The sequence below is a fragment of the Neolamprologus brichardi genome, chromosome 22 (genome assembly GCF_056152115.1).
Source record: "Neolamprologus brichardi isolate AB-2024 chromosome 22, ASM5615211v1, whole genome shotgun sequence".
Classification (NCBI taxonomy): domain Eukaryota; kingdom Metazoa; phylum Chordata; class Actinopteri; order Cichliformes; family Cichlidae; genus Neolamprologus; species Neolamprologus brichardi.
This window is the reverse complement of record NC_142124.1, coordinates 28,950,474-28,971,411: the sequence shown is the minus strand read 5'-3', so window position 1 is coordinate 28,971,411 and position 20,938 is coordinate 28,950,474. Positions and strand designations below refer to the sequence as shown.

The 20,938-nt window shown below is 41.3% G+C and overlaps 1 protein-coding gene across 1 annotated transcript; it reads right to left on the bottom strand.

Annotated features, from left to right (window-relative positions):
• Nucleotides 1-2,548: 2,548 nt before the first annotated feature.
• Nucleotides 2,549-17,105, bottom strand: LOC148096808 (uncharacterized). Its single transcript, XM_087834894.1, has 5 exons — nucleotides 17,089-17,105; nucleotides 9,728-9,881; nucleotides 9,560-9,638; nucleotides 2,941-3,119; nucleotides 2,549-2,776 (listed from the first exon to the last, which is right to left on the bottom strand). The coding sequence occupies exons 1-5, from the start codon at nucleotides 17,103-17,105 to the stop codon at nucleotides 2,549-2,551; spliced, it is 657 nt and encodes a 218-aa protein (XP_087691020.1).
• Between the last annotated feature and the right edge of the window lie 3,833 nt (nucleotides 17,106-20,938).

Here is a 20,938-nt window from a genome sequence, read left to right as displayed (position 1 = left end):
CACGAACTGAATGCAGGATTGAGATGGTGTAAAGATGCATACAGCAAGAAGCTGGAGGCCAAATTCCAAGAATTTGAAGGATGTTATAGGAGTGTACTTATTGCTCTTTTGCCTGTATGTGATGGTGCTTCTGGTGAAAATAAGGTGTGTTTATATATCATTTTAAAGAGCTTCAGTTTTTTAGCACTGATCTGTTATACATAAAGTGACAAATGGCCTTTATTTGTGTCTTGTTTTTAGACTCACAGCAACTATCAAGACAGTCCCTGAACAGTGAGTGAGTATAGCACTCAGAGTACTTATAGCACACTTTGCTTCCACTTTATTTTTAAGTATTTCAAGGGTAATATACTCAGGTTTGCAAACTCTGAGCTCCATCTATGTTGTCAGGAAATCTTTTTTAAAATGTTTTGTCTGTTTATCTAAGTCAAAATATTTTGAGAAATGTGTGGAATTTGCAGGTTCCCCTGCAAGTGTCTTCAATCCAGCTGAGTCAGGTTGGTTGGCATCAGGGGTCTAGCCTAAGACCTGTACTGGATACAGACACCCCGGGAGTCAAACCTATAACTCCTGTTCCAAATGGATGTGGTCTTACCATTATGCTATCCAGCTGTACCCAGCTTGGAGCCCTCGGTGCAGTGACTCCCAAGCTTGGCGAGTAGCTCCAGCAGATCCCAGGAACAACACCTGAGATCTCTGTCCAGAAGAGGGCAGTGCTAGGAACAGCTAAGGCAGACCTTCTCAAAGTGTGGGGCCCGCCCCCTAGGGAAGGCGCAAAGCCATTGCAGTGGGGGGCACGGCATGAAAAGGGAAAAAAACCCAAAAAAACAACGCTTGAACACTGCTAGCACGGGGCGCCCACACAAACGCAAAGCAGGAGACGAAGCATAGCTGAATATGTTTCCAAACCAACTTCATTCTAAGCCAAAGACTAGAAAATATGGTGAAGCACATCTTCCCTTTGGTTTCACCTGCAAAATTGGTTTTCCCTTCATCGGGAGCACCGCTGGGCTGTTCAAATCACGGACAAACAGAATCCCACATTCTTGATTTTTAGTTCACAAACACTGACAGCTAAACAGCTGTTTATGTTTTTAAACCCATTTTGCACAGAGAGGCATTTTTTGAAAAATGCATTGATAGCAATGTTGAATATTTTTACACAGGAAAAAAACAACTACATGTAAAATGGGGGATGGGATGGCTGTAGCTCAGGAGGTAGAGCAGGTCACTTACTGATCGGAAGGTTGGAGGTTCGATCCCAGGCTCCTCCAGTCTGCATGCCAAGTATCCTTGGGCAAGATACTAACCCCAAGTTGCTCTCCGATGCATCCATCGGAGTATGAATGTGTGTGAGTGTAGTTAGAAAGCACTCAGTATAGAGGTAGTGCTTGTGAGAATGGGTGTGACTGGGTGAATGTGGCGTGTTGTATAGAGCGCTTTGAGTACTCCGGGAGAGTAGAAAAGCGCTATATAAGAATCAGTCCAAAATAATTACACCATGACGCTTCTGCCTTTCTAAATAGAGGGAAGTTTCTTTCCCCTCGCCATCTCCCTTCTAAACAGTTGATCTGTCACACTGCTCCCACTGCCAGACAGCAACTGCACCTTATGTACATTCTGTAGTATTCAATCCACCTCATTTCATTTCTGTATTTTATGTATATAAGTTTAGATTAGTTATTTATAGTTGGTTTACACAGCGTTGTGTATGTATGTGTATGTATAGACACGTGTGTGTGTGTGTGTGTGTGTGTGTGTGCGTGTGTGATTTAAATTGCTGTGCTTGAGAGCCACCATCTACCGGAACCAAATTCCTTCTATGTGTCTGCACATATACTTGGCCAATAAACACGATTCTGATTCTGATTCTGACAGTAACAACGTGTATATGTAAGTGTGTAAAACCTGAAGATATATACAAATATATACAGATACAAAATACTGTTAATCTGACTATCTGTCATTCTGCAATTCCTCTCATGTAAACAATAATGTGACGCACAGCTGACATGAAAAAAGGCACATACCTTTGACGTTGCCTGACGAACTCTGTATTCCTCGTCCACACGTTAACGCAAAAAATGAGTTTTAAAAAATCTCCGTTTTCGGTGATTCGAAACGCCGTTTACGTGTGGACGAAACAGCTGCGTTTTCAAAAATACCCGTGTAGGTGTGGACGTAGCGTAAAAGAGTTAGTAGTTTATTTTCTTACTACCTGCAGATTACTTGTATTTGCTTAATTGTTTACTAAATGTTTGAGGTGTGAAATAAACCACAATTGAGCAAAATATGGGTGTGTGTGGTTGGAGGACGTATTAGTTGTGTGCATGTGCGCGCGCGTGAGGAGGGGCGCGAACATTTTTCTTGTAAAACAAAGGGGGGCCCAGCGAAAAAAGTTTGGGAACCACTGAGCTAAGGTACTGTGCAGGATCCTTAAGCTCCCCAGCCACTGCTGGAGAGAGACCGCCCGCAGGGTGAGAGTTGACTATATATATGTGTATATAGCTTACTGCATTTTTCTTTTGAAAATATCATGTTTATTTAATCAACCACATATTATAAATGCTAAAGGAAACAAAGAGCTAATGAAAAATAGCTCAAGGAAGCGTATCATCATCCTCGTTTTTGTGATTCTGCAACAGTCTTTGGTCTCATATAAAATCCAGCTCAGCTCGGCAACGCAGTACCTCTCAGGCAAGCTAAAATGGGCGAGGTTATGACACTGTCTGAGTCGTGTGAGGTGGAGCCGCTTTGTGGGCTGCTGCTCCCTCGCCTAGGAGAGATAAACAAAGCCCCGATGTGAAAGTTGAGGATTTCTGCAGCTTGCATCCCATTACTAAATCCCTCACCTCTCTGCAACTCCTCCAGTTACAGAACCCGGCGAGAGCAAACAGGAGAGCTTCATTAGGCTTTTCCAGATGTAAAAAGTTAACTAACCTCATGCGGGTACACACCATCATTTGCCTTTTTTTCCCTCTCCCTTCCTGCTGCTCTCTCCCCTTCGCCCCCTAAGGAGTTCTCTCCGGTGACTCGCTGTTCCACAGGATGCTTCCAAAATGGCGGCTCGGGGAGCGCTGCAATTCCCCAGGCTGCCCAGATGAGATGCAAGGTTCTCTCTTGTGGGCACAAAAAGAAGAAGAAGAAGAGACACGCAGGAAGATGTGTGTGTGTGTGTGTTTCCCCCCTTTTATTTCCTTAGCTTTCTCTGATCTGATCTGATGTGAAATCACAAATTGGCCCCTAGCCGCTGCCCCCTGTGTACATAACAGAACTCATTAAAGCGAGGAGGGTTATTAAAAAGTGATGGAGCGAGGGAGGACTCTGACAAGAAAAACTGATTCAGTTTAATAAAAGAAACAGAAAGAGAAGAAGAAGGTGAAGCTCCACAAAGAAAAAGGAGGCTAAGCAATGAGGGAGCCGCAACGACAGGTTTACTGTTCACTTTCACACAAGGCTTATGCAAATACGCTAGATTCTTCCGAGGCTTCGGACATGCTCATTTCTTTATTTTCCGACAGATGATAACATGGAATGGGACATCTTTCCCAAAGGTTCAGTTCGTGTGCCCTACATATGGACAGACAATACAGTGTGAAGGCAGCGACTCGGCCAGCAGCAGAGCAAACTGAATGTTGCCTCTTAAATCCCAGCAATCGGCTAAAGCCCTTGAGGTCTAAGCTAAAAATACAGCATGTATTACTGTTCACTTAAGATAAAAGCATCTGTTAAATGACCGTATCATAATGCCTCCACTCCTCTGGGCAGTATTTTTGTGTGTAACAGCAACAGGAGACCTCTGAAATTCTGCTTCATGGACGTTCATTTATAATTCATCGGTTTTGACTGGGAACACACGTGTAATGGGAGCAAAGTATATCTTGGAGGATTACGGGACGAGGACAAGAGGGGAAGATGAGTGGATGGCGAAAACATAACAAAGAAAGAAAGACTGAAAGAGGTCTGGTGGGGAGAGATTGTTCCAGACTGTTTGCTCTCCAGAGGCTAATGTAGATCCACAAAGAGCGAGGCTGAGAAGGGAACCAAACTTATTTCTTTTCACTTTTTTTCCACCTGGAATGAGTGGCAGGGGTAGAACTATATCTTCAAAAGCAAGAAACGAAATGTAAATGCTTGGGCATACATGTCTCTGTGCATCACCGTGCTCAGAGAGAGGGCCTTCTGCCCCCTTTGTGGATGAAATGGAATGGGAAAAAAAAGTGAGAGAGTGTGAGGGAGATAGGAAGGGTGAGTCACTGATTTCTGTTGGCTTTGCTGCTCTCCAGCGAATTGCCGTGCCAAGCAACCAGCAATAACTGGAGTGACTATAACCTGTGGCCCGCAGCATCCCACCTGTATGCCTCTGCAGAAACTAAACCACCTGCCCCATCCAGCAGCCTCCTGAGGTCTCATTTATAAACATAACATCCGCTCAGAAAGAGTGGAAAGTTGTGTGCAGCGTTGCCCAGACAAATGCCAAGCTTCAGAAAAAGTAAGCAGGCAAACTATAGCGTTGCTTTATGCAAACTCTGGTGCACTGAGCTCAAGGCTAGATTTGACTGCTATGGTAAAACCTACAATAATCCATCATTCTTCCTCTGCTCTGTCCAATTTGTACAGCAAAAAAACAGGCCTGAATATTGTTGTGTTGTTCGTTGATTATACCCATCCATTCATGTTCTTAACGTCTCATCCGTCGAGGGCTGCAGGGAGGTTGAAGCCTATTCCAGTTGACACTGACCACCGGTCATCAGTCCATCAATTCAATTCAATTTTATTTATAAAGCGCCAAATCACAACAATGGTCGCCTTGAGCTTTATTCTCTAAGGCAGGGGTGCCCAATCCCAGTGCTCGGTTTTAGATCTCACCCTGGGTCAACACACCTGAATGAAATGATTAGTTCATTACGAGGCTTCTGGAGAACTTCAAGACATGTTGAGTAGGTCATTTAGCCATTTAAATAAGCTGTGTTGAATCAAGGATACATCTAAAACCTGCAGGACACCAGCACTCAAGGCCTGAAGTTCGACACCTGTGCTCTAAGGTAACGGCCCCTATAGAGAGAAAACTCCAGAAATCAGACGACCCCTATGAGCAAGCACTTGGTGACAGTGGGAAGGAAAAACTCCCTATCTAACAGGAAGAAACTATTAGTAGCCTTAAATAGAAACTTTGTTAAAAAGGAAAATTGTATGCATAATTGGAATGTTCAAATCCAGAACCTTCTTGCTGTGAAGCAACAGTGCAATCCACTGCATCGCCATCCCACTCTCTTACATTTACCACTTTATTTTTGTGATTGAAAATACAGATATTCTGGTCACAATATCTGTAGATGTCTTCTTATTCCACTGCTAATATTTTCCTGAGTGCAAAACATATAGTATCAGTAGAAAAGTTGAATATGCTGATGTGTGAGGTGCATTCAAGTTCTGCTTTGGCAAACACCAACTTCATCTTTAAACGAACCCAGCCTTCACACTGAGGCTCGCTGATATTCTCAGGCTGCAGCGCAGTGATGAAACTGCTGTTTCATCACTGAAGGTGGTGCTCAGGTCAGGAGCAAAAGGAGAAGCCTGTTTGTTGCTTCTCTCTACATTCAAAGGGGTTGTGGTCAGGGGTTAAAGTAGGATTCCGGAGGTGGGGAAACCCTAAGATTGGGTGCAGCTTGGGGAAAAGAATGTCTTAGACACGAGTCACACAATAATGTGTTTTGTGAGCTCCAAGAGGTCTTTCTTTGTGCACAGGCTGTGATCAGCTGACCGGTGCTTTTACTCTAGTATTCACTGCTATCTGTGGATTCAGACGACGGAGTTTAAGTCACAAAATGTTGGATTCCACCAGGTAACAATCCAATATCTGATTTTAAAACTCTCCCACTACATGTCAGATTTAAGTTTCCATTTTATAAAATTTCATTTGGCTAACGTACTTAGCTTTTTGTAGCAGTCATTTCCTAATCTCTCATTGCACATTAAGAGTTTTCTTTACATTTCACATTAACTGGATATACATTTTCTGACAAACTGTGCAGAAACAGCTTGTGTGTTTGATATTTATCAAGCTGCATTTCAAATTACATGCCACTTAAAAATAAAAACAAGAAACTTACTCTGGTCATGTTAAATCCTCTTCTGCAGTGCTAGTGGGACTGCAACTTTATTTACATCTGCACCATGAACTCCCCGAAAGGATGAGGAGAAAGGGATGTGTTTAAGGTGTAAACGTACCGCGGGACATCATTATTTTCTTATTACTGAGAAAGTGTCTCCATGCCCCCACTGGAAGCAACACCAGGCTGCGGCACATGACATGTTCACTCATTCACTGTTATGCATTAACCTGCCTATCAGATTAAAGTGCTCATTAAATGAAAATGCCAGAATACCGTTCCAGATTGTTCCACTTTCCACTTTATTCCCTGGTTATAGTGCTTGAATTCCTCCTCAGCATCAGACCTGAGGATGAAAACGACCACTGAGTTCAAACTTACTTGATGCACTCGATCACTTGCACTTAACTTCATCCTTGTCCCGAGAAATCAAAGTCATGATAGACGGTTATCATTTTCAAACAGTGGAAAGAATCCAACGTGGATATACAAGTGACCCGAGCAGGGCTTTAAAGAAACAAGTGGATGTGCACTTGAAGCACTGCACAAGGAAAAACCACAAAATCACTTCTTATGAACTGAAACACATCAGAAGCATTTTTTTCCTAAAAACAGGACAAGGCCAAATATAATGAAAAATGTCAGATGTAGCAATAGGCTGAATAAACCCTTATTTATAAACATAAGAATTTTCTGGCAACTATTTCATGGTTTAGGCTTTACTGGGTTAAAGTTGGGGTCAGGGTTGGGGTCATCAGCAATGATAGCTCAAATCTCAGAAAGTTAAGAGAGTAGATACTGCAATAGTGTTTTGGTATCCATCTGATACAAATCAATATGGGGGGAAGTTTGCAGATACCAATATCGATACTGATACTCTTATGAAGGCAGCGTAGTGTAGGGGAGGGAGTTTGTCATGACTTATGAGATGAATTTCTCATCAATTTGCAAATTCTGAACCCCTTTAATGACATTTTAATTACTTTCTACAATAATTAGTTAGAATAACAAAACACAACTTTCACCTTTTTATGTATCTTGAAACTTCTTGGGGACCTAGAATGTAAATGTGCCTGTCTTTAAAGCACTTTGGGTCAACATCTGCTGTTTAAATGTGCAATAAGCTATACAGTGGGAGTTACTTTCTAAAAATAACCCGCGATAAGTGAAATCTGCAAAGTAGACAACTTTATTTTTTACAATCATTATGGATGTTTTAAGGCTGTAAAACCCCTCACTACATGCTTTATACACTTTTCTCAGACAGGCATGAACATTTTCACACTTTTCTCTCTTGTTTAAACACTCTAAAAGTTCGAACTTTGTAGAAAAATAAGTGCAGTATTATAGAATGAAACCAAAGGCACCCACAGGTGACGACGTTTCATCGACATTGTTGTGTTTGTTGGGGAGAAAAATTACAAACATACAGTACAGCACTTCAGAGTCACACTGCTAGCGATCGAAGATTTATGTAAATTTGACAAGCAACACGCAACACGAGCTTGATTGACAATGGTCTATAGCCAATCAGGACGCAGAACACAATGCACTGTGGAGAAAAAAAGCATGCAAAACTGCACAAAAAAAATCCACGAAACAGAGAGGCTGCGAAAGGTGAACTGCAATATAGCGAGGGAGCACTGTAAATAAAACAAGGTGACAGTCAACACAAAAAGCTTCAGACATTTTCATAGTGTATATTTTTGAACTATTTTTGTACTGAACTTAAGTGGCTAGAAACAAATCTAAGTATTGATCCTATTGCGCTATAATTGGATCGATCTGCCCACGTATAGGCTACTGCATTATTCTCATATATTATACATAACACATCCTACAAATTTGCCCATGTGAGCTTCATGACGTCCCACCCAAACCTATGACATGTCCATAACAACCCTGGATCACTTCTCCTCAGCATCCGCCTTGACAAATCACTCCCCAGTTTATAAAGAACATATTCTGTAGAGTATGATGAGCTCAGAGCCTAGATTGCAAACTCTAACTATACTCTGCTGGTATAATGAATGTTTTCTAACTTGAGTTCTCTGTCTGAAGTTCATTAGTGTGCCCACCACCATTCCCTGTCAGCCCTGTTTTGCTGAGCTTGGTGTCTCTTTGTTAGGAGTGACAAGCTCACAGCCTAGAACCACATATCAACACTGAACTAATTAGGGAGCTGGCTGACTGGACTGAAATAATTAAGATTTTAACATAGATACTTGTCTTTAACCCTGTAAAGTTAGAGTTAGGGTTACTCCTCTTTAACCTTCAGCCTGAACCCTAGGCTATTAGAATATCCAGTGTTTTTTTGCAAGGCTCAGACTTCTCAGAGGCAGGTAGATTTTTCTTTAGTTTATCTTTTGTCTAATGTGTGTAGATTGACGTGCACTGCATGCAACAGACACGAATCTCATGCTTAGCTAGCAAGACCTTTATCCAGAACTCTCCCTTTCTGCATAGTCGTGCGTAAGTCTCCACTCAGCATGCATATCTGCTGACAAGTGTAAGCACAATTTATTTTTATAGAATAAACACTCCCTACAGGGAAGCAGGAAAGCCAGAATAATGTTCAAATCATTTTATTTGTAAGCTAATGCATTCTGCACATCCCACATGAATGAACTGTAATGAGATAATTTGAGTATTATTGTGGATTACCGTGTATGCTTTCCCGTCGGGGGTGTTTTACTGGGAGTGTTACTTTGAGATTGTCCTACGTATCCTAATTAAGCCAGACAGTTTGTGCATTTAGAAGACAAAGTGTAGCATCTTGACTGCCATTCTTCCTAATTGTCGCACTTTTTTTTTTTTGCCCATTAACTCTTTTTTTTTGCATGCAAAAAAAGCATGTAAGCACTTTGTTCTTAGCTAACAATGAGTGCATTTTTTGGCGATTTATCCATTTTCTCCACAGTGAACCCTGTTAGTATATTTAGGACAATGAAAAATACAATTGAACTATTTATTGCTTTTTTTAAGGCATAAAGACCCTGCAATAGCACAGACGAGCCCCGTGAGCAAGCATTTGGCGACAGTGGGAAGGAAAAACTCCCTTTTAACAGGAAGAAACCTCCTGCAGAAAAGGCTTAGGGAAGGGCGGCCATCTGCTGCGACTGGTTGTGGATTGAGCAAATCCACGGTAACAGTAACTAACAATTACATAGACCGTCCTGTCAAGCAACAGTGGTGATTGCTTCTAACTGTATGATCCCTTTTTAGTACTTTTTAACAGTGCTACTCACTCTGGTGTCCCTTGACACTGACAAGGGAGACCCCAAAGACCTGGAAGCGGAAGCCAGCTCTGACCAACAACTGAACCCGATCGCAACTTCTGCTGAACCGTAAAGCCGGCAGTCGATGAGCCAAGGTCAGGCAGCAGGCAAATAAATACAATTAGTGTAAATTAGCTGTGACAATTAGCAGAAGCTACCTCAGCTCACCTTTGTGTCCTCGCGGAGCCACACAAGTCCCTCGCCGATGATGCTGTACATTCATCTTCAAAGCTCCTAATGACTTTCTCTGCGAGGTACATAATACAAAGCCAAGGTCAAGCTGTGTTGCTGACAGGAGTGCGATGAATAGGAATAAACAGGGACAGGTTGGGTTACCTTGCAGCCACAGGAGACACTCGCACGCCCGCTCGTGTCTTTAAAGCCACCGTGTCCATCTTTGTCTCGTCTGCTCCAGTTCCTTTGGCTTTGAAGGGCACGCCTGCTTGCGTGTGAGAGATTAGAAGTGTGTGTGTGCGTTGATGTCTTTGTCCTGGAGGCGTGAGGAGACAGAGGGCAGCGGAGTCATGCGGACTTCAACTCTGGGAGTGTGTGCGTGTGCGTGTGGAGACAGGGAGAGAATAGAGGCACTCGTCTGTATAATGGAGCGAGAGCTCAGCCAGCTTCTAGGAGCTTTCATCTGTCTACTGCAGCACCAAGACACGCACACACGCACTATTTCTCTTGGCCCACAGACCTAACCAGACCAGCTGTAATTTGTCATTTGGCTGCGATCTGGCCCGTCAGCGCTGGGTTACTTTCAGCTCGTGGCTCTATGGTAATCCCTCCCTTTGAAGGCCGGCCAATCCAATCCCATGGCTGACATTGCCAAAACGGACTTCACTATTGTGACCTTTATAGCGCACCAGCTAATCTTTCTTCAACGAGCACGGGGGAGAAAGTGAAAAAGGGAGGGAAGCTGGCAATGAGTTCAACAAGCTTACTTGTCCTCCTTAGCGCTGTCTCCCTCCATCCTATAGTCTGATTTTTTTTCCTCACAAGAAAAACATCCCCCACAACATCACTGCCTAGTCAGTTGGTGTTTTTGTTTTTTAAAAAATGAAGGAAAAAAGTCATGGTTGACATTTAGCGAAGCCTCATGTTTCTGCCTCTGGCGTGGCGCAGAGGTGGCGTGCGCTGTGTTCTCGTTCCCACCACCACCTGGCACATTTACAAACAGACTCGTCGGTTAAAGGTTTTTCACACCTAGTTGGTTCAAAGCGCATAGCTCTCCAGTTTTGCTGCTAATGTGGCATCACGGGCGAAATGAGAAGTCAAGAATCAAATAGAGAACTTGCTGAGAGGTAGGATTTGCACTTCTTCTGCAATCCACCTGGAGCAAAACACCCCGGATGTAGACTATGATTAGAAACTTCGTTCAAAGCAAAATCCCGTGAGAAGGTGATTTCTGGCACGATGTACTGAAACAGTTTGTTCAAAAAAAGGCTCGAAAACAGAAGTAAATGTTAAATAAAGTTCTTATAAATCATATCAAGAACAAAATCAATACGTCCCTCTGATCAGTATTGCTGTACGAGCAATGAGGTTTCTGGGAGCATCACACACATTTCCTGCACTTTGGTGAATTGGTATCCACTAATTTTCTTTTCTTTTTCTTTTCCTTTTCTGTCCCACATTCATAATATAAATTCCTTTATCTACTTAAAGGAAGTGGGGAGGAGTAAATGTGAGTGTGTTACATTTTGATAAATTAATTTGTAACATTTTTAAAAGTTCTGGTGTGTTTCGTGAAGAACATCTTAATATCAGTCCTATTTTTCCAACTGTGTAGACTGACTTTTAGACAGTGTACTTCCAACTAAAACACATTAGTTTCTACATTGTGGTGTTTTAATGGGGCACTCTAGTCGATGTACATGTACAAACAGACTGCTTTTATGCAGTAAATACAGCAAATGCTGCTCTAGATCTCGGTTCCTGGTTTCCATGATGTAACTCTTTCTGTCATCTGCCCACCTTCAGTCTGTGTTTGACCTTCTCTTTCATCCCCCCTTGTGCTCTAGTTCTTTCATCTTTCCTCCCTCCTTACCTGTTATTGCAGTAATTTATCTAGAACCATTGGCCAGTTATAAAACTTATAAGTTATAAAACTACAAACAAATTTGACTTGGGACTCTGGGCTATATAAATTAATTTAACTTGTATTCATAAATGTGATGTTAAAAATTCAGATGAGCTAGTTAATCACTGGATGTAACGTGAACTTCAGGTAATCAGTGACTCTGCAGTGAAGCCTCGTGAAACAGATTATGAAATGAAATGACTGATTATTATCATTATTACTATGAAAACGGTCAAAAATAGCACACGGTTTCAAAATTGAGGGTTATGAGTGGTTTGAATATTGGCTAACAACTTCTCAACCACAACTCTGTAGAGGACTCACCATTCCTCGTCACATCTTGGATTTTCCAACCAAGATGGCGACAGCAGAAACCCCTGATTTTTGGCCTTCAAAACAGGACTTCAGAAACTAGGTATAACCAGTTGCTGTTTATGCCTCTTTCAAACATCATTGGCTACTAATCTCAGCTAATTCTTCTTTAACTCAGCTGTTTTAAATGTGCAAATGTTTGCAACTGATAAGATTGCTTACCGGCCAAACCAACTCTCTAACCATGTCTGAACTCTCGAACTCTGTTGGTCCGATAAAAAGATGTCTCTACAAGATGTTCACCCTTTCTGGATGCTTTCTGGTGTATGTGTTTTTGCATGTTTTTGAAGCACTGTGGGACTCAAACTAGTCAGTCATAACTCATCACGACTGAAGCATCCCCAAATACAAGACTAAGATAAAAAAAACACTCTAAATGCAATCCAGTGCATCAGTCAAAAGTAACAAAATAACAACTGGCAACAAAATAACAGCCTATAGTCTTGGGAAAGCACTGACATGTAAAGTCATGCCTATTTGTAGCTGTAGCATCAGTAAAGAAGCGCTGAAAGTGCCTTTCTCACTCAGTGCTATTTCATTTTGTTTTTATTTTGGTCCGCCAGCCCCCTGCCATCGCTTTTTTTCCTGCCAGACCAGGCCGAAAGGGGATGTGGGCTCAACATGAGCTCGCATCAGTGGGCTACCTCCAATCTCCCACCATTTGCCAGCATGGTACCAATCAACACTTTACTCCCACCCCGCTGAGAAGCAACCAACTCTGAAGGAGACAGAAGGGGACCTGGTGTGATGGAGATATGAAGTGCGTGAAAGAGAAGAAGAAAGAAGAGGGAGAAAAAAAGACAGAAATAGAAGCAGAGAATAAGAGAAAGCAGGAAGGCAGCTTCTTGTTAAGCATCCTAAATTTACCCTAAGTGCTGAGACCCCCCTCCCCGTCATCATCTTCAGCTCTTGCTCTGTCAAAAGATTTGTCCCTGACACACATGCACTGGGATCTACAGTTAAAACTTCCTGAACATCCACTGAAATAACACTCAAATTTAAACGTTAAGTGCAAATTTCGAGGATGTACCCAGAATGAAATGTTCTCAGGCTATCAATAAGTTTTAAAAATAACACCTTTGAATATAACAAAACCGGTTAAATTACACCCCTTCAGATATTAATCTTTTTTTCCAATAAGAGTTTCTGTGATTTCATATATTTCTACAGTTTATCATACTGAGGTCTGCTGGCTAACCCCTCACTTCACAAGAGTACTATTGATCCAAGCTCTGTCGTGATGAAAGCGATCTTTCACACCCTGACCAGCTTTTGTAATTAAAATTCTAATGGCCCTTGCACATCTTTCATTCATATACATCTGAGTTAAATCTAGATGTTCTGAGAGGGGTGGCTTCTCATTCTGCAAATAATAAAATTAACTATTGTGAAGATTACATTTAAAGTCATTCAACTACAAATCTGGCCTTTCTGTTTTTGAGGCTGATTATAGACTTTGGTTTTCTTTGTAAAGGATCCTGTGATTATTCCACCCCTTTTTTCTTCTGTGGATGTCCAGCTGGTGATTGCATTTTTTTTCTCAGACTGTACCAAACTGTTTGTTTGACCACTTCTAATGTCCCTCCAGTCTCTCTGATGGATTTATTTAAAAAAAATGCAGCCTAAGGAAGACCGTTTTCAATGCTTTTAACATTTTCAATGCCCCACTTGTTAAAATACTGTATCTACCTGAACTATGAGGAAATAACAAAACCCCACACTGGTCCATGAAACAGCTTTTGAGTGTATGTTCAAAATACATTTGAGGTCTTGAAAATAAGGTTAGGGTTAGGTACTGTTAATCAAATAATTTCATTTGGCCACTCCAATTCCAGTTTAAATTCTGTAATCTAAGACAATATTCATAATATCTTTTAAACTTTGATGTGTTTTCTTTTTTCACAAACTGAAAATTACAAAAATTGCGGCAGTTTACAGAAGTTGTGCATTTGTCTTGGTTGTATGATGTATAACATCATTGTGAGGTCATGAGTGGCCTTTATCTCTTGATGATAACACCAAGATTCTGATTAATAGATAAGCTGCTCATACCTTCACAGCCACAGCCACCTGCATATATCACCTGGTATTCCCAGGCGGTCTCCTATCCAAGTATTAATCAGGCCCGACCCTGCTTAGCTACCAAGATCAGATGAGATTGGGTGTGATCAGTGTGATAGGGCTTATGGTGGTAAGCCAATAAAAATAGGCTGAATTGTAACGCGTTACTTGTAATGCATTACTGTAATCTGATTACTTTTTTCAGGTAACGAGTAAAGTAAGGGATTACTATTGCAAAAACGGTAATTAGATTACCGTTACTTTCCCTTAGGAACGCTGCGTTACTGCGTTACTAAAACCGTGATTTTTTGCGTGAATGTCTCATGACAGTGACGTAAGCGAGTGCGACGTTCGTGACAACAACTGTGTGCAGATCAACAATGGATAATATATCGAGTACGGGAGAGAGTATGAGCATGCAGCGTTTAAAGCATGGAAGTACTGACCTTACTTTGAGTTTGATTCCATAAAAAGTGACAAAAACATTAGTGTCCGTTGTGCGTGGGAAGAAAACTTATTTTTACAGCGAAACAAAAACCCCATAAACTTCCAAGCAAGCACCGAGTGCGTTACCACGTAATGGGAAATTCACAGAGAAACTCCGCTGTGGCACACCTGCACTAGGGCAAACCTCCGCCTACCCCACACCTGCTATACAGGTGAAAATAGAGCAACAGGACCGCTAGTCTTTGATGTTATTTATTTTCTGCTGTGTTTTACTTGCATCTATTTGAAAGACTGAGTGTAAACACACACAAAATAATATTTTATGTGCTGGAATGTGCAGAAAATAAGTTTAAATGTTAAACAAATTTCTTCCATTCAGAGAATGTTGCATATAATTAAATTTTTGCTTGATGCATAAAGTTAAAAGGTTAAAACTAATAAAACAAGTTTTAAAAAGAGACTTTGATTACATTTTGTATGATGGATTATGTAGAAAAAGTAGAATTGGGCTGAAAGATCTATCGCTTTATCACCTATTCAGGTTGTAAATCGTGTTTTTAAAAAGTAACTAAGTAATTAATTACTTTTGAAAATAAGTAATCAGTAAAGTAACGGGATTACTTTTTTGGGGAAGTAATCAGTAATTAATTACCGATTACTTTTTTCAAGTAACTTGACCAACACTGGTTTTAAGTATGTGCTTATTGTTGCTAGGTGAAATTATTTGCAAAGATAAAACAGTGGGGAAAAGAAAATAATAATGCAAACCACAAATGGACAATGTTTCCCTTTTTGCACTTTTTAAAATGTCTTATTACCACTAAAACACAACTCTTACTTTGAAAGTGAATATTTTCTGGATCACACCTTTTCATGTTTAACTACTGCTCAGTGGATAGGTATCAAGTGTCTGCAGATAACCATTGTCCAACCAATCAACGGGCAACTGCAGCAATCAGCTAGGAAACAAAGCAATCACAAGGAGGTTTTTAGCGCAGTACCCCCTTTGTGACCAATTTCACCTAGCAACAAGTAGCAACCACCTGCCAAATGGTCGGGGAAACACATTTTTCTCTAACAAGCGGAAGTCTCTAGGCCTGTGTGACTGAGGTTTCACTTGCACATCTGTTTTGAAGCAACATATAAATCAGTCTCCTGCATTTGGTTCATTTTAAGACAGACAATATCGGAACAGCTGAAATCCACCGTTGGGGAAGAATGAAAAAAACCCTTCCCTTCCAATTACACCAATTGGTTTTCTCTTTTCCAAGTACCTGCATAATGTTATTAAAAGAAGAAGTGATGCAACACAGCAGCAATCATGCTTTTGTCCATGTGGCTTAAACTGTGAGTTGCAATTCTAGGTTTCCGGTTTTGGTCAGCAAAATATTTCTACATGCAAAGGATCAAAATCAATCCAAAACAGTTTATAGATGTTAGACATTAGGCCGTGATAGATTGTACACAATCTGTTGTCATTTGACAGTCTGCAAATGCGCTCTAACAAGGTCTGATCTGTGTTGATAGCCTTCTGCTCTGTGACAGCGTGCAAATGTAGCTGATGACAACAAAACCTTTCTGGGAGAGCATTTACCTGTGCATCAGTTATAAAGATAGTAAAGACTTTAGCAAATTCTTAGCCAGTGCTTTCCAAAATGTCAGAATATTGCTTCTGTCTCATGTGGGCAGCAATACACCGGACACATGTTTGGCTAGACCAGGGGTCTGCAACCTTTAACACCCAAAGAGCCATTTGGACGCGATTTCCATGCAAAAGAAAACACTGGGAGCCGCAAATACTTTTTGACATCTAAAATGAAGATAACACTGTATATATTGTTTTTTTTTTTTTACCTTTATGCTTTGTGTAAACAACTAAGGCGTGTTGCTTGAATCCATGAAGTGCTACAGAGAAAATTACATTTTATTTATGTTATTAACACATTTTGAACTCTTAAAGAAATATAACAAAAGGAAAGACACCCAGCTGAACTAAAATGATCCAGCAAACAAAAACTGTTGTGAGCCGCCACCTTTATATCGCCTTTGGGCTTTTGGAGCCTTGACCTGACTTTTAAAAAAAATAATTGGAAAAAAAAAGCACTATGCTGCTAAAAAATGAAAAATAGATGTTTGCAAAATTCAGCCTAAATATGTATTTTATCTGATTAATGTGTGTGGCGGGGCGTGGTCTGCAGCGCCGCTGCTGGGGGAGGCGGACGCACCTGAGTCTGCCGTACGGGCTGTACGAAGTCACTTTCATCTTCACACAGGAGTGCAAGCTGTCATCTGTGAGGCGTGAGCGGTGTTTGTTTTTAACATAGTTCACGGTGGAAAACAGCTGCTGACATAATGTGGATCCGAAGATCCATAATTCGCTTACCTGGGGTTGAAAGTCTCGATAAAGGCACGGCGTTTCGGCGGGTATATCGGCTTCCGCAAGTGTGACGCTTATTTTGAACGATTAAAAAAATAATAGAATATAATTTTATTTTTATATTTCAATATCACAATAATCTTCCAATTTAGAACTACAAGTTAAAAAAAGAGCTAACATAAATAAAATACACTCCAGCTAATTACTTAAAAAAAGAAAATTATTTTCCCAAACCACGCGGAGCCGCACTAAAAGGACTAAAGAGCCGCATGCGGCTCTGGAGCCGCAGGTTGCCGACCCCTGGGCTAGACACTAGCATCACTTTGCTGAAAAAAAATTGTTCTTCTGAGATGTGCTTACCTGTTTCTCAATGTCATCTTTCTGAGTTTTCAAATACAGAGAGTGCAGGCACGTGTCCCTGAAAACATCAGCACAGTTTAGCAAAAAAATAAAAATAAACAGAAAACACAATGTTTTCTAAATTATCCATCCAAAATTTTAATTTGTATCAGGCAGTGCTGCATAACATTCAGATATACTGATCATAAAACATTGTGTATAGATTGAAGTAGCAACCCTTAATTTGAACATGAAGCTAACGCACAAATGCAGTTTCTGGATTAGCCACTTGAAAAAGTGCGTAACGTTCCACGGGTTGCTATGTTAAAATGCCCATCATTTTTTTTAAACAACTGCATGGTGTGTAAAATTATTAATAAAGCTTCAATTTGGAGACGGTTGACACGCGCAGCTGTAACCAATAGCTGTTTGCTAGCGCTAACCCTCAGCTAATTCAAGACACATAGCTGGTCCTGTTGTTTGTGCCTTTTGGAATTTTAATGCAATCACAGGACACAATATGAAGCTATATGTGTAGCTCAGACCATCCAGTAATTTTTTACTTCTTTTGTAGTGAGCGAAATGCTACTATCTTAGGAGTCTGTTACTTAGCACTTATTAGCATGTACATGTGTCACACCCATAAACTTTGCAGTAACCAAAATGCTAATGCTAATGTCAGTGTTTCAAATTGCAGTTAAGAAATGCGTGGGCCAACCAAAACAGGACCAAAAGGCAAGGTATTCAGTTCTAACAATGCCTTTATTCAAAACAAACGGGTTACTAAAAAAGAAGCAAACATGGAAATGGTTTAAAAGAAAAGAAATTAAGGAGGATTCATGAGAAAGGTTGTGTGTCAGGGACGTAATGAGGAAGTGAAATAGGCAGTGGTGGGAAAATAGACTCGCTGAAGTGGAGTTAAGTGAAAAAGTAGACACATTGGGAAGCGAGAAAGAGAGGCAGCAATATTGGATCAGGCAAATATTGAGCAAGAGCAACAGCAGAGCAGAGAGCCGAGGCAGAGATCAACAAAGTGATCCGAGGAAAAGCACAATGACAACAGCAGACATTTTCGGTGTCTGGCCGGCTGCTCCGGCTGCAGCTGTGTGGTTGAGAGCAGCGGCGGCGGCAGTGGAAGAGCCAGAGCAGGAGAGAAGGCCCACAATGCAACATTTGGCTATTTCACAGTGTGCTGCAGCCCACCAAAACAATGTTGAAGCAATCAGAGGTAATTGCTCACTAATGGCTCCCTTTCCACTCTCCTTTTTCTAATTGCCTGCAGCGCCATCTGCGCGCACACGTGCACGCCTGAATGCATCCTGCATACGCAACCAGCTGACGAATGACACACAGGTCAAGGAGTCGAGGAAATAACATGTTACATTTCATCTGAGCAGAGCACGAGAAATATTCTCAAAATGTGCCCACTGAGCCAAAGAGGGCATTTATACTGGCGGTGAACCTCAAACATGTTTGCATTGATTTTTTTTTTTTTTTTTTTTGCCTTCAGAGCCCGGCAGTTAAAGTAACCATATAATCATTTGTTGCAATAAATGGATGTGGCTTAGCAGGGAAGAGGAGGGGGAGAGGGGCGGTTTGTGACTTGAACACGATCGCTGACGAGCCCGTTATTGAGGCTGCTGATGGATCTGCCTGTCATGCGCAACATTTTTTTTTTGCCTCTCCCCCTCCACCTCTCTCTTTCTCCCGCCCGGCTCGTGGATCCATGAAGGGGGCTTTGCTGACAGGAATAGCTTGTCACTGCTGTCATCTCCGCGGCTCCTGCGCCGTGCATCAGGTTTCTTCCCTGCAGTTCTTTGTTACCACTTAGCAGGAAATCTTTTTTGGCTGCGCAGTGTGGAAACCATCACCGCAGGCAAAAAAAAAAAGGTGAAACGGGTACGGCGGGGGGTGGGGGAAGTGTTTTAAAGTGCAGCAGTTGCCACGGAAACCACCTTTACCCAGGTTCTCCTCATTTGCTCACCTTGCAGGTTTTCGAACGTCTCGCTCACTTAATTGACAGATGCGGAAAGATGCACACACAGACACACACACACACACACACACACACACACAAAGATGGTCCTGGAAGTGATTAAATCCGCTGCCCACCTGCTTGTTTCCACTCTGGCGACCGATCCGTCTCTGTTTCCTGTTTACTGAGACATCATCTACGCTGCCATCTGTACCATTCCTGTTTGCAGTGAAAACATAATTTTTTTTTATCAGAACAGGTAGAGTTCCCCTTTGCATTCCTCAACAAAAAAAAACACTGCTATGATTTGTTTCTGCTCAGCGACACACACTCTCAGAAACAGGGGTACAGTAAAAGTCCAGGTCTCTGCCTATAGGGATTAACTATACTGATTAGGGCTAATTAGCATACCTCAAAGTAACGATGCTTACTTTTCCCAACACTAACAAGTACATAAACGCACCATTTTGTCAAGACTTTTCTGCAGGCAGGCTGTGTTCAACAAATACAAAAGTATTAGGTGAGAAGAAATATTCATGTTACCCTCAGATTTTTGGGGTTTTACTGTTTAAATTTTTAAAAAGCACTCGATACATTCTTTTTTTTTTTTTTTTGCTTTCAGTTATTGGTAGTACACGGGTTAGTGCTGAGACCTGAGGAAATGTGTTCTGGGTTTGTGGTTATTAAGACTAGACAAATGAGAGGCTGTTTCCAAGTGTATAAATTCTATTAATTAATGGACTGACATAACGACACTGAAAATCTTCTGGAGGAGAACCCCCACATCTCCTATCAATGTATTCTGCCCGGTGACCGATTAAAACCCACAAAAGGAGGTTGTGACGACTTTTCCACTGCCTCCAATGAAGTCCTGTCCTACCCTTGCTACTACCAACATGGTACTCATACAGCGCCTTTCTATTCTGAATACTCAAAGCCCTTTTTATTACAAGCCTCAATCATGCAATCACACACATTCACACAAGGGATTCCTCGATCACTCGACTGATAAAACACACTTGTGCCACCGTCTTGTCGCCCTCTCTCTCGTTTACCTGTGTTGTTCTGCCTCAGCTGACTGTGCTCTTATGAGTGTTGCTTTCATGTGTTGTTGTTGTCTGCTGTTAACCGAGCCTTAGATAACAAAATACCATCTAACTAGTGGTCATGTGAATTTTGTGGCGCAGAATTCAGATTTCTTAAAGTAGAGTCAGTGCCTTTGAGACGTGCTGCTGAGATCGAATTGAAAATGAGCTCATATTTATGTTTAAATATTTGATTTCTGTTTTCTATTGTGAATAAAAATTTTATGAGATTTGCAAATCATCTTACTCTGTTTTATTTTACGTTTTACATAAAGTCCCAGCGTTTTTGGAATGAAGGTTGTTGGTAGGGCATACAAGAATTTTTGAGTGTTAGCACTGTGCTTTGTGTTAGCATTAAAGATTGTGATTAAAAGAGGTTAGCACGTTGCAGTTACAGATGCTTATACAGCTTCAATGTCACATTCATGGGATTGGGTTGTTGTTCCTGGATTTAGCCACTAGGATACACAGCCACATCCATTTATATGTTTACATTGCAAAAAGCCGCTGCAGTATTCTTCGAAGCAGGTGTCGCCACTCAGACAAAACCTCTGGATCATTGCCGATACGGGACGGTAAGAAGTCCAGATTTGTTGGGGGGGTTTTTTTTAGCTTTATTTATGCCAAGGCACCATTAATGTTAGATGATAATTATTTTTTAGTTATATTTATAGGTGGATGTTTTCAAACTGTTGCAACATCTTTCTCTATATAATATGTCACTCTCTGAGCTTCTGCACTGATGTGTCATTAAAATGTCAGTAAAAACCAACACAGTCAAACGCTTGTGTGTTTGCAGGAGGTGCATGAC

What these genes read in the sequence shown, in the direction of transcription:
- LOC148096808 (XM_087834894.1), bottom strand. An exon ending in GTGTCTCCTGTGGCTGCAAG is followed by an intron (nt 9,639 to 9,727) that starts GTAACCCAACCT and finishes TGTACCTCGCAG; the next exon opens with AGAAAGTCATTAGGAGCTTT. An exon ending in GGCTCCGCGAGGACACAAAG is followed by an intron (nt 3,120 to 9,559) that starts GTGAGCTGAGGT and finishes TGTGCCCACAAG; the next exon opens with AGAGAACCTTGCATCTCATC.